We start from the raw sequence: 14,344 nt of genomic DNA, 5'->3' as shown, positions 1-14,344 counted from the left end.
TGACCGGACAAAATAAATATACATTTTCAAGAACGCACTAAAATAGGCTTAATATATATATATATAACATCTCTTAATTTCAGCTCTGTCTTTTTTTGTCCTCCTCCAGAAAAAAAAAAAAAAAGATAGCTGCGTTTTGGGAGAACTGGACTTAGCTAGGCCTGCCTAAAATACCAGTAGGTCGACAAAAAAAAAAAAGGTAATGGCACTTTTATTTCGTTTCAGGATTTACACAGCAATGTACCTGTGGCAGTGAATGGGTTAAACAGGTTGTACCGCTAGCTGTTTTAAAAGGTACGACGGTTTGCGGTTGTCTTCTCTCTCTTCCTTTGACACGCTTGCCATAGGTGCTAATACCGCGCCGATTCTCCAGCCGCCGCTCAGAGCTCCGTGACGTGCATCGGGTAGCCGGTCGGCTGGTGCGGAGGCACGTTAACGCTTATACGTCGGATGTGGCAGCCGTGGCAGAGGAGATGGCCGTCCAGGGGGTAGCACCGGCGACCTTCTTCGTCATTAAGCTGCAGCTGACAGTCCTGCCAGACGGGGGGGAAGCGGCAATTAAAAAGGTGGAACAGACCAAGATCACAAAAATATCATTTCATCATCAAACTATCCGGCAGAGGAATGTCTATTACCTGGGATTTCAACTTACGCTTCATCAAAGGTAGGACTTAAGCAATATCATTTATTTATACATTTTGGACAGTTTTAAAGTCAAACACTGACATTGTGTATATAGTGCCAAAAATCTAATTTACTTTGAAATGAAATATGCATATTTTATGTACCATACACATTGTACATACATGACCCCAAATAAAGCATGATTAGTTAATGACAGCTTGGCTCGGTATTTTTGAACAAAAGATGGTTACCAGTTATCGTTAAATCAGCAAAAATCAATCATACCAAATCGCCAAGGACAAAGCCCCAAAATGCCATTTTCCTGAGCCTTCTAGGGGAACGTTCTAAATGTGGAGCAGTCTCCATGGAAACTGACGCAAAATACTATGCTTTAGCAATTTATATCTCAATACTCTAAAGCCCATTGTAATTTTGAAACCTTAAAAGTCAGCATAAGAGAGCAAGTCTCCCGATACAAAGTTACTTAAACAAAAGCAACCTCAAAAGAAGGCAGCATTAGTAATGAGGTGCTAAATTCCCATCAAAGCCAACACCGCAATTTATATAACAGGCATTACACTGGAGAGAGAGGACCAGACAGGAAATTAGCCATGAACTAGAGAAAGGATCCATAAGGAGGTAATTATGTTAAGAAACCTGCCCCAGGGGCCACTGGAGTCTCCTCCCGGGTCTTATCTGAGCTAAAGTATTCCAGGAATGCAGGCTTACAAAGAGTTAAGCCATCCTGGACACCATTCTTTGGGGTTGGTGGTAAGCATCAGGTACCACCCCGTCCCCGAGTGGAAAAGCGTAGAATAAGTAAGTCACCTGTAAACCAGACCCTATGACAGCTGGAAGTCACCGTTATTACTTATTGACCATGATGTGGAAATGGGGGCACAGACTCCAGCAGCCCCCTGGGGTGAAGAGATGGCCGAGCACCACGAGCTGCTCTCCTCTCTCTATCCCAGGTCATCCGCCGTCAGTAAAATCATTCTCGGCGCATACTTTTGTTTTAATACATTACATTGTTTAATACATTGCATGCGTGTGCTAATCAGCGCCTGTGGTTTATGGGGGGTAACTTGGCAGGAGCTGCCACTCACCTCACAGTGATAACACTCCACGTGGTAATCTTTGTCCATGGACACCACTCTTATGGTTTCTTCAGAGCCCTGATGGGGGAGGGAGAGAAAAAAAAGGGGGGGGGTAAATTTGGATGATTTAAACAGAATCCCCTACAGTTTACTTAAAACCGAGATGCGACTTCCTGCATTCCAAACGCTCTATTTTTGGAACCTACGAAGGGGGGGGTTCGATTAATGATTTCTCAGCCTGAAGGCCATGTATCCCTGCCGAGACCCATGGGCCAAGGAACCGCTGTTACACAAATCCTAAGCCCTACAGCCCTAACGCACAAAGATCATCAAAACAGCCTCTTGAGAATAGATCTACGGAAGTAATAGGTGCCTACTTCAAGGAGCGTTCATCATATTCCAGTTTGATGTTTAACTGTTCCTGCTGTAACAATGTACCAGACAGGGAACTGTCTGTAGACTGGAAAAAAAGGGGTTAAAAGTTACATTTGCGCAGTCACTTCGTCTCTTGGACGGAATGAAGGGGAAAAACACAAATCCTCCCATGGACTGAACATATTCCGGGTGTCCCAGGGGGCAGGATTTGCTCGGGCGACATCGCTCAGCCCCCATAACAAGAAACATTTGGAATAAATGCTTGGCCTGAGAAGGCGCATGGGAAACGTCGCACGTGTTATTTTTAGCTGCCGGCCGGACATCCAACACAAACATAAATGTACATTGTCTGACGACAGCACTGCATTCAACCGAGCCCAGTATGAATCAAATGCTAGTGGGGTCCTACACCCCCCCCCTACTCAAAGCCGCTTCTCATTAATCAAACGAACGTAAAACTGCCCATTTGTCATGTGAATAATTCAGAGCTCCCCATATGTCCACTTTACAAAAATATTTCCCTTAGGTTTTCTCAGCACAAGAGACAAAAATAAAGCGAGCCATTGTCCTTCTGCCCTGGCGACAAATTAATGGATCTTCTCCATATTCCAGATTTCTGGCAGACAATCCAAATAAACCGACAACACAACTTACTATCTACTTTTCATACAACTCTGAGAACATTTCTTTCAAAATAAGTAGCGAGATCATTTTAGTAGCACAGGAGGATTTGGAAGATACTTTTGTGTTCTTGGTTCCATGCCAGCATTGTAAACGAGCAGAAAGCACAGAAAATGTACAAATATTAGAAAATAATTTATTGTAAGCACCGTAAATAACTCATCTCGCCTCCACAGGTGTCCTGTGCTCATTTATTTGCAACGCGATCCTACTGTAACAAAAGATGGACCACACATTGACCGAGGGTACAAATACCTCGACGAGGAAGCAAAGCAGGAGGATCGGAAGTCAAAAACGGTGTTCCTAAGCAACCTCATAACCATCGGCCAAGTCCCTCACAGGGCTTAGTATTGCATTTCCCATCTCGGCTCAAAGGAACAATTTAAGCCGTGCTTTTGACTTTATCCCGTCCGGATCTAATAAGCAAACTGAGATATTGGATCCCGCTGCTGGAACGACCACTTTTACCAAACTAAATGCCATTCAAGTGCTTCCAAATAAGGTAAAAACACACAGAAAATCTGCTGAGAACGCTGTAAATGGGAAAGCGCTCTGCTGTGTAGTAGGGAGGTTACGAGTTCTCAGGATGTATGTTTACGGGAGTTGGGGTTCTTGAATAGTTGGTGGGCTCTAGTTGGCTTCAGAGATGCAGATTAGTTTTCCTTTATTGCAAGTATGTATTTCATAAAGACATGATAAATGTGTGTTAAATCTTTGCTATACTGGGAACATCCTTGGAAGTGCTAATGTATGTCACAACAACAACAACCCAGTGCTAGCCAACTAGAGGGGCAGTAATATAAAATCTACCAGACTGTATAGTAGACAAATTAAACAATGTAGTCACGTTCGCTTTCAGGAGCTCAGATGTCTCTAGTTTAGATGGAATGCATAAGACGTCTGACGTCCAAAAAGCTTAGCAGACTCCAAAATGTTTCCTATGTTGCCAAAATTAAATGCATCTCTTGACTGAAGACGCCATCTTCTCTCTATACATTCTCCCAAAACCTCATGTAAAGAAACAGTCACTTGCCACTGTTACAAACCCAAAATATATCAATGTTTGATTACCTGTGCTGGTAAAATGGGTTGGTTGCAGGAGGCACATTTAGGTGCAAAAACTCTGAAATAAGAGGAGACAAAAAGTCACGTTTTAGTTCTAGCTATGGAATAAAAGCCATTATGGAACAGAAGGGGGTACAAAATTATTATTTAGGGTCCCAAGTATCTAGTGCACAAAACATCCAATAATTTAGTGGAAAGGCAGCCATGTTATCATTGGGCTGATGGAGGCCCATAGATCAACAAGTGTTGAGCGGATAGCCTTCAACACTTTGTTGAAGATACCGTTCACCTTCTAGAGGGCTACTTTTTTATTGTGATAGCCTAGACCACGAGTCCAACTCTGGATTCAAAAGCCATACCAGGCAGCCTTCCCACCCCCAAAATACAAGAGTTCTTACGTGTGGTAATCTTTCACACAGTAAATGTTGTTCTCGAGGTCCACAGTGAATGGCACGCCATCCAAACATTCGTTACAGACCACGCAGCGAAAACAGCCCGGATGGTAAGACTTGCCAAGCGCCTGTAAAATCTTAACACAAAGACAGATTAATGTAGGCAGGAAGAGCAGAATGAGGATACAGAATGCAAACCAGGACAGATATGTTTATTCATTTGTTATCTAAGGCAAACATTCAAGTGCACCCTAGACGTGAGGTCAACTGATAAGAAAAGCCAACAATTAAAGCGAAGCGATGTTCTGGGGTTCTTCTAACACTGACCGAACATCTGCCATATTGGTCATTATGTTTAATATGTTTTGGACTGACCAACGTTAAACATCAATACGATCACAAACAAAGGCATCGTAGAACACCAAGAATTCATTACATTTTTCTGTTTTTTTATCCTTTTATTAAATCTTATTTTAGAATCACCTGTCCACTTCCATACCCTAACAACTTAATATGCTACTTTGACAGGTTTCTACCGTGCGCAAGAGGATAAATCCAACAGAAAAAACCCCCATGCCTGCGGAAAAATGCCACCTTCATTGAAGCCCTATGAAGGTAAGACAACTTTTATATACATTTGTGAATGCCCAATCCTAGCTTTCAGGGGAGAATGGATTATAGCTGTACCCTTCCCTTTTAACCGTGACTAGAAGCCACATCTGTGAAATGTATACATACATAGGTGGAATATTTGAAACGCCTGACTGTATAGTTAGTTGCCAAAGCTCCGTGTAAACTAAAGCTTAACATGTTGAGTCACATAGTTTATGCCTGTCTGAGCAGAGACCTTCTTGCCCTTGGAAACCAGAATCGTCAACATCGCACCTTGCGGGATTTCATTCCTTAGATCATTCCAGCTCTTATCAATGCTGGGGATCACGCGTGACTTTGGGAGCCCGCGGGTTAAACACTTGTGTCTGGCTTGTGTCGACTCTATACCGACGTGAGATAATTGTATATAAGGTTATATATATATTAGGTTGGAACACGAGCTATTAACTAACATTAGTTTTGTCGTTTTGCAGTGTGGTGGAGTCCAACATGGTCCCTTGAACAAAGGCTCACAAGTCACATCCGAGCAGGTGGAAGACTAAATGAAGGCTAATCCCTATCCTTGTCTGAGAAGCACTCAGGATGTTAACATGGACAGTATATGTTTGCGTGTGTATGTGGACAAATCCATGTTTATAAATAAACGTTAAGGTAATATTCACAAACCGGGACATGTTTTTATTTAGCAAAACTGCGAAAGCAATTAGCACAATATAGAACCAGACTTATATTTAAGGGATATTTCTAATGTATCGGAGGCAGACAACAGTCCGTGTGACAGCAGAGAAGCGTCCTTACCATTTCCATGATCAAATGTCCGCACACATAGCACTTATCCGCGGTTTGCTGGAAACCTGAATACTAAAACAGAAAAATATATATTAACACGTGAAACTTACATCATAACCGACATGTAGAACGTTCCATCCATGCTATACCAAGACTAATTCAGGTGGAGATTGTTACATACGATGCCGTGGCATGGAACGTCTGTACAGACTGCTCCGCTTCGGCTACTTTTGTTTCGGAATTCCTGTAGCCCAGACAGGGTCAGGGTGGATCAAAATCAGCCCCGTGTTTTATGGTGCCGTTTGTGGCCACCGTTCACATGGCCAGTTCTGGTCCCAATATTTTTTGTTAACAACAAGGACAAACCGTGCATTTTAAAAAGTACATTTGAAAAACACATTAGCCGTTAAGTAAGATACAAACGAAAAGGTGGTTTCTTAAATCACTGCGGCCCACGAAATGGGTTTGGCACAAATGAGAGAGCACCTGCATACTGTGAATAATGATACTAAGCATGGAATTACATAGTTACTGGTGTACATTTCTGAAAACAAAGTTCATTACAACAAATAAGATAACTTTCACAGTAGGTAACAAAAAAAAAGCAGCAAATTACTTACAGCTCTCCAAAAAAGGCATTTGTATGACCCGCACTGACTATGTGATTTGGAGACATGCTCTCTGCTTCTGGGGGTAGATGTAGACGGCTGTATTCATTTTAAATTCACAGAGCATTAAGTTTGAAATCTAGCATAAAGTTAGCAGGGTACAGGATAGCTCACAGTTCAGAAACCTTTCCCAGTCACTGTTTTTGGAGGTTTAGAGAGGTATCTACCTTAAAGTCCATGCGAGAGGGTCAAGACCAGCGCATCACAGAGATGTGCCATCAGGCTCCACAGGATCAGCAATGAAAGACAGAACTTCTACCACACCCGGCTTAAATAAACTCTTGATTGAGCAAATGAGGTACAGGTGTGAGTCAGGAGCAGGCAGACATTGTATGTCCATGGAGAGGTAAATAGTATATATGTTATATATGTGTATATATATATATATATATATATACACAAATAAGTGTGTATATATGTTTATTCATATATAGCTGTCTTGTGGCATCACCGCAAAAAGTCTAGTTGTCTTGTGGCGTAACGGTAAGGTGCTATGCGTACGACACAACGAACTGTTGGTTCTGTTCCAGGTAAATATATATATTATAGCGGCTGCGCGTATATCTAAGTCTTCAGAGTAGGTGAATTTGAGTTTATCTATTATGGACGAGCACATTCAGTCTGCCACAATTGTGGTGCAAGTGCTAGGTGTACTGCCTACCATGCGGATGGTTTCAGGTTCAATTCCCCATGATGACTGGCGACTGCTTGAGAGTATGAGTATGAGAGAATATGAGTTACGTGTGTATGTATAGGTGTGATTGAGTCAGAAATCATGGGGATAGAGCGGGGTGGGCACCTAGCCTTTAACTTTTTAGACGTATTTATAAAAAAATAAATAAATAATAATTTTTATTTTTTTTATTTTTTTTTTAGCGGCCACTTATACTTATGTAGAAGTCTCCAGAGGGAATTGAACCAGCGATCGCCTGCATCACCAGCATTACACCCAACCACTAGGCCACAAGACAACTGGACACACCCCCCTTCCCGTATATATTTGACACCTTCATGCCCCTGACTCACATACAATCACATGCACTGCTAAAACCTTAACATATACATACAGCCACTATAACACTCTATACAAGGGGGCCCCCGAACCAGCATTTCTGTGTATGGTGGATCAGACACCTGTTAGACCATGAGACAGCTGGGCTTTCTTCCTCCACGTGGACATATGATGCCTGCCTGCTCCTGACTCATAATGACAGGCACCCACTCTAAAACCTCACCTATACGTACAGCCGCACTGCCACCATATATCCACACAGCAACAAACACTATACGCTTACACACACTGTCACAGCTATCTATTGGGTAATTGGAGACAGAGGGTGTGTAGGGGTTAAAGATACCAACCCTTTTGGTCACTCACTCCAAACACCAGACCGAGTTAATAGTACGCGGCGGCCACCACCAAATTATGTTTTTGTATAAAACCAATTCAGTAACGTGGTTTATTTCGGTTTTATTGGAAGGTGGAGTTCAGGTAGAGCACAGAGACGGAAACTGGATTAATATATAGTTTAATCTGATGAATGTCACAAAAATAAATAATGTGTACAAAGGTGATAACAATTCAGACAGAATATACAACATAGTTTGTAAAAATAAACGTGGAGAAACACAGAAAATACTTATTATAAAAAAAACCCATACGGGTCGCCAGCGGGAACCTCAATGTCCTTGTTGCTTTGATGGTTTTAGGCGATGTTACAAAAAATAATGCATAGTATATTCCAGACAGAGATTCTCTCCATTTCCACCCCCCCCCCAAAATATGTATACGCTGGTGTGATGTGTCTGAGAGAGATGTCCCAGGTACTTAAAATAAAACTAACAAAAAAATCCTATATCGTTGACATTCATGTATTAAGACTGAAAGATCCCATCGTGTCCTCAAGATGTCCCAGACGGAGCAGTCTGCATTCCATATTGTAGAGGAGTCACAACAAATGGCCTCGATGAATGTATGGCAGAGCTCCGGTATGTAAAGGGTGTGGGCTGTAAAGCACACCTAACTACATTAACCCTTCCAATTAGCCCAACACAGGCTCTGCTGACACCTCCCCATTGAAGGTGACAAAGGCGATAAGTTATAGCCATGAAGTCACAACCGTACAAGCATGGCTGTCACTTCTGCCTGCACCATAGCCAGGCACTCACCTCCAACCCTTCAATTAACTTCCTACTCAGACGAACTGTTTGTTTTAAGGTCCCATCAAACCCTTTCCTCTGTCCCGCTGAACGTTGTGTCCATTGCTCCTGGCCGTCGGTATAGATTCCTGGCCTCACCTCACTCTCTCCGTGGCTGGCAGTTCCTTGCTGATGAGTCGATGCATTTGCCTTCATCAACCCTCCCTATATTATCCTCTGTAGCAATTGCCCCAGCAGCTTGCTGGCTTGTTAGTTTTCCCCTACACACACCCCAGAACACACAAAAGGGATAACAAGGTGAGCATCTCTTCCAGCAGTTCTAGAGGGTTTAGGCACAGCGGAGAACCTGCACCCACTTTCAGCTCCTTCTCCAGCACTCCAAGGGTTAAATCAAGCCTGCATCCAAAACATTTAAACTAGGTTCTGGCTCTTGACATACACGGACATCGCGTTGCAAATAACCCTTGTTGCCCCTTTGTTGAGACATTACTGGTTCAGGCGCAGACAGGCTATCCGTTACGCTGTGTCCTCCATCCAAGTCACCTCGGGGTCTCAAGACTTTCACAAAGTTCCTCAGGTAGGGTGACCACGTCGGCCATGTTTTCCAGGACAGGTATATTGTTTACCTATTTCGGACCAGCCCAAATAAAACGCTGCCCCTGCAGTTTGGAGGATGTATAACTGACTAATTGGTTCCCTTCCATACTGCAGGGCAGCGCTTTATCTGGGCTGGTGAGCAATATGTAGAAATTATACGTGTCCTGGAAAACACGGCGAATGTGGTCACCCTAGCTTCAGGTTGGACAATGCTGTCCTTTAACCAACCCGGTTACATTTCCCGGAGCACACTGACCAATCATCCGGTACAAATCAGTGCCCCCCAAAACATTGACAGTAACCATCAGCAGATACCACCACCTCCCACAAATCTTTGCCCGCACCCAGATGAAGGAACTCCCGTGCCATGGGCACCTGCCCCCAACTCCTGTGAGTGCCACAGCATTTGCACGGATAATACCCTCAGGGCTCACGACTTCGGGAGGAACCCCCCCAACATCCCTGAATCCCGTGGCCATCCGGTCCCCCACAGTTACACAGAAGAACCATCGCAGTAGGGTGACCGCATCAGCCATGTTTTTCAGGACAATTATAATTTCTACATATTGCTGAGCAGCCCCGATAAATTGCTGCCCTGCAGTATGTGGGATCCATAGATCCGGTTAATCAGATATACATCCTCCATACTGCAGGGCAGATTTTTATCTGGACTGGTCATCAATATGTAAAAATTATACGTGTCCTGGAAAACACGGCCGACGTGGTCACCTTACACCGTAGACTCCCTGTTCCTAAACGTCTGACACTCCAAGGGTTAAACTACCCCCCTCGCCAAGGACTTGCTCACTAGGTCTGGGCCCCTGGTGCACACTTGACTTCCCTTCCACATGCCCCCTCACCTTCCACATGCCCCCTCCCAAGCCACCCGTTTCCCTCCACACATTCACAAGGTACCTACGGCCATCAGGTTTACCCCCACCCCGACAATTCCTTTGCTGGTCATGGTTTTCCCAGGGATGTGATCTTCACCACCTCAGGTCTCACCAGAGTGCATGCTGCCCCTGTACCCCTATGTCCCGCAGCCACATTGTCACCCCATTCCCAGCTGGGTGTCCGCCAGACGCCGGTGGAGATTTCTTCTTCTTGGGGCAGATACTACTTAGATGCCCAATTTGGTTGCAGGAGAAACATCGACGGGTCTCCCCGTGTCCCTTACAGATGGTGGCCGAATAGCTGGTGTTTGTTAGATCAGGGGCCAGATGTAGCTGTACTAAAAAGCTTTGTGGCTGGAGTAGCCGGCCCTGCTATGTTGCAGAGTAGGGGCTATTACCTCAGGTGGCACTTTTGAAGAGGCGGCACTTTGCCACCCCAAGCAGTAGCGTACCTAAAGGGAGGCGAGGGGGTGGTCCAGCCACTCATCAGGGGGGGTGCCCGCAGCTTACTGTTGTGGCGCCCGCACACTGTAAACTCTTTTTCCGCGCAGGGGGAGCAGTAACCTGGGCGGGAATAGAGTTTCCTCACACAGGGCGCGGCTGCCACAGCAGTAAGCCGCGGGCCCACGTTAGGCGGGCGTCAGGCCGCATAGACGTCTGCACGGCCCCCCGGTGATGCTAGGTCGGCCCCAGGACCAGCGAAATAAAGTCTGCAAGAGTGGTAAGGGGGTGCAGGAGAGTGAATGGGGGGAATGAATGTTAGTTAGTGGCTGGGTGATTGAATGAATGAAGTTATTAAGTTAGTAGTCAGTAAGTTAGTGTTTAGGGGCAGAAACGGCACAGGTAGGCTGATTAGGGGGGTAAAGGTGGGCCGGCCCTGTCCACATGCCCGCTGCAGCTTTCATTAGCACCCTTTTGCACGGTACGAGACATTTCCCTCTAGGCTTCTGGGGTGAAGTTAAAACTTTGTAATAAAGCAGAATCGATGACATCATAGTCCCGATCACTCTCTATGGGAAGTGAGGCAAGGAGGGCTCCTCCGTGCAAGTATGGGGTTAGATATTTAGCCCACTCTTGCTTACCTAGATGGTACTGCCGGCAATAAGGGTTGCTAGTTACCCCAGTCCTTGGGTCACCCTCGCCCGGGGCAGTAATGAGGTCTCCCTCGCCTCTTCCTTCAGGGTTTAAATGTCTGCCAATGCAAAGCTCCCTCAGGTCTACAATCGTCATTCGTTATATTTTAATTTTATTCTAGTAGAAATAGAAACCAAAAATTCTCACAATTCTTGGTATATTGCTTAAGATCCAGAAACTCATGAAACTAACATTTACAGTTAGTAAATGTTAGCCCCCCCCCATAAACCCTTAAAAACCTTATTATTTCTTACATTTGCAGGTTTTTTTTTAATAAACGTCTGGCCCACCAGGTTCGGGAGCGGAAAATCTTACGCTGCCATATGTGAAATTTTCCGTTAAGCAAATTTGTGGTTGGAAAAACAGTCTAAGATACCGGGCTAATTGGAGTTTGGGGAGGGGGGGGGTGTTTTAGATGTCGAGAAGCAGACAAACGGCAGGACAGAATCTTATCTCTGATAGCTTGGAAGATGGGGAGGCTGTCACCGAAATCTACCCCAGACTGTGCAGAAAATAACATACAAAACCAGCGAGACAAAGCATTTCCCCGGGGCGCATAGTATCCTCTTTGTTCTCGTGGAGTCTGCACTAAACCGAAATACCAACCGCTCTTATTTAACTATTTTACAGTTACAGTTACATGCAATTATGTTTCCATTTCTTTTTTTTTTTAACCAAAAAATAGAAGGAATTACACTTTATTTCCCCAACAATGTAGGGGAAGCATTTTTTCGCTGCACTCTGCAGTTCCTGACATAGAAACTGTTTTGGGCTTAGGAGAGAAAAAAATGTGCAGCAAGAAATTGCTTCCCCTGCTAAACCTAACAGATATAATTCGATATAGGTTCTGTATCCTATCTTTATATAAATTTATATATTTTGATTAAAAAAAAACGTTACTTTCGCCAAGAACTATGTAAAAATCACCCACTCGGAAGAGACTGGGGATTGGCCAACAAATGGCGCTTGACGGGAATCGAAGTCCCGATGGTCCGTTAATGAACGAGACAGAATTGTCATCCATGATCAAACATTCTCCGTTTAAGGGTCTCTCAACTTTTTCTACCAGGGCGTCAAAGTCAGGTCTCGGGAGACATGGCAAACGACGATAATGCAGAAGAATCTATGGTGCCCCCAAAGAGCTAGGACATTGGCTCTGGAAGATCGTCGCTCCTTCCTGAATTGAGACCCCCGGTCTCCTGGGATCCTTTGTTTACACGCTAAGTATCTGCGTGACCATCTGCTCACACGGTTTCCTAAGGCTGCGACCTGAAGGGCGTCTGTAAACAGGTGGGGAGCCCGTGGACATCAGGCGCGTCCGCTGACAATGGGGGGGGGGCGGCCGCCGCTCATACAGAACCTTCCCCAAAACGAATGCAACCATCTGGCCGTCATCTGATAAGCAAAGCCACCGACCTTCTGCCAGTTATTGATTAACAAATGAATAGAGCGGGGGCCGCGGTAAAACGTCACATGACACTTCCATATAATAAAGGCTAATAGGACGCTTTAATTATAACGAGACAACTCTTCTTCCAAAGAACGAACGAACACCATAACGTGACGTAGTCAATTCCAGATTCTGTTAACCCTTTATGGAGTAACTCCTCGACCCAGCAGTGAAAGGGTCCGGGTCACATCACATTTTATTTCTATATCTGAATTTTAGAGCTAGAAGGTCGGGCTGGCGGCAATACGGAAATGAACAGGTTAATAAAAAGCAAAGTCTTATTATCCGCTGACTACCACCTCTAACCCTGCAGATGGCCCTGCCGGTAGCCAAGACTGCTGCGGCTTCCGCCACGTAAATAACTCAGTGACAAAGCTGCCTCTTCATTTGCAGATGCGTTTCGCTTTTGGGGGGGGGGGGGCGGAAAAACACACAATGTCCTGCCTTCAATCATTTTTTTTGTTGATTTCCGGAATAAATCAGTCCTTTAACTCGACATTTCAAACTAACGTTTCATTAACCTCTTCACCCGGCGGGTTTAGAACACAAGTGGGGGGGGCTATCCTTTTTTTTCTTTGTACCCCCCCTTCTCTTCCGCAGTCTGTATAAAAGCAATGCAGATGGCAGCTCTTTCAGTCTGGGCTTAGACAGCGGATCCGTGCGGCCACAATGGCCAGTTGTGATAGGAGTCAGGAAGCAGACAAAGGGCCATTGTACGTAGGGATGATACAGTGCAGACAAACCCTTCTTCCTCCCCAGTGCCGGCGGTGCCCAGATGTGGGGGGAAACTCAAGCCCTGCCAGCTTCCAAGCTCCGCTCTATGGAAGGCTCAAACATCTGATCTCCAAAACTCTGCTCAGAATTCCGGCTGCCAGCAGAACCCGCAAGCGGGGCAGGGATATTAACCCTTTAAGGCGCCGGGCAGAGTGTATGTTAATAACACCAGGAGAGGGAGAGAGTCGGAAGCTGCATTTCTGGACGAATGAGTGGCAGCAAAAATAAAAACCTTTAAAAAAAAGGGGGGGTCTCTTATAATCACGGAATTGGGGGGTCCAACAAAACTGTTTAACAACCACAGGACCCCAGCCGGACGCTGGATGCAAACATCTTATTAAACTTTCCTGATTCCTGCACCGGTTGTTAAACCAGCAGTCGATACGATGGAAGAGAAACACGGAGAGAAATCTTTCGTTCTAAAGAAGACAGAACGACTAAAGAAGGGGCATTTGTGTCACTTCTGTCTCGTAGTTTCAGGTCATTTGTGCTTTATCGGTAAAAATAAATCCATTCTTTAAATCCTGTAATTACCCAAATTCCGCATAATTTATCCCACAAAGTGCGACGCGATCCCGACTTACCAGGAAATCTTCCTCGCAGTAGACCTTGCCGTTGACGTTGTAGAAGGCTTTGCCTCTAAGTCTTCTCCCTGAGCGAGGACGAAGGACATAAAATTAACATTTTCCAAACACATAAGATTTAAACGGAATCTTTAATGGATTGTCAGTTTCCACGGGAAGAACCTGGGATTGGGGGGGAAACATGCATTTTTTATTTAATTAGAGGTCTAGGATACTGGTGATTTGAGCGACCCCGGGGGGGGGGGGGCTGCAATGTCTTTCCAAAGTGTTCCCAGGGCAAACACTCTTAAGAACCGATAGATGCCGTATTTTCAGAGAAAGTGGAGTTGTTACCTGGAACAGCTTCCTACCCAGAGTGGTAGAACAGACGATGTTAGATATACTATAAGCCCCCTAGATGCAGCAACGAGGTTCCTGTCCTGAACCCAGCCTGAGCCCAGCCGAGTTAT

General features: G+C 44.9%; 1 protein-coding gene across 2 annotated transcripts in view; it reads right to left on the bottom strand.

Annotated features, from left to right (window-relative positions):
* Positions 1 to 227: 227 nt before the first annotated feature.
* The window catches only part of WTIP (WT1 interacting protein), a 34,137-nt gene continuing 20,020 nt past the window's right edge, over positions 228 to 14,344 (bottom strand). Inside the window, exons 3-8 of one of the 2 annotated variants that reach the window (XM_053449644.1) lie at positions 13,896 to 13,963; positions 5,645 to 5,707; positions 4,241 to 4,371; positions 3,849 to 3,900; positions 1,731 to 1,799; positions 228 to 533 (exon numbers count right to left, since the gene is read on the bottom strand). In XM_053449644.1, coding sequence (XP_053305619.1) covers positions 381 to 533; positions 1,731 to 1,799; positions 3,849 to 3,900; positions 4,241 to 4,371; positions 5,645 to 5,707; positions 13,896 to 13,963 — 536 coding nt within the window. In that variant the 3' untranslated portion in view covers positions 228 to 380. The remainder of the gene's footprint in view (positions 534 to 1,730; positions 1,800 to 3,848; positions 3,901 to 4,240; positions 4,372 to 5,644; positions 5,708 to 13,895; positions 13,964 to 14,344) is intronic. The other variant, XM_053449645.1, reaches the window with a different exon arrangement.

The sequence above is a fragment of the Spea bombifrons genome, chromosome 10 (assembly GCF_027358695.1).
Source record: "Spea bombifrons isolate aSpeBom1 chromosome 10, aSpeBom1.2.pri, whole genome shotgun sequence".
In the NCBI taxonomy this organism is placed as follows: Eukaryota; Metazoa; Chordata; class Amphibia; order Anura; family Pelobatidae; genus Spea; species Spea bombifrons.
Note: the sequence above shows the minus strand (reverse complement) of the source record. Positions and strands in the feature narration are given on the sequence as shown.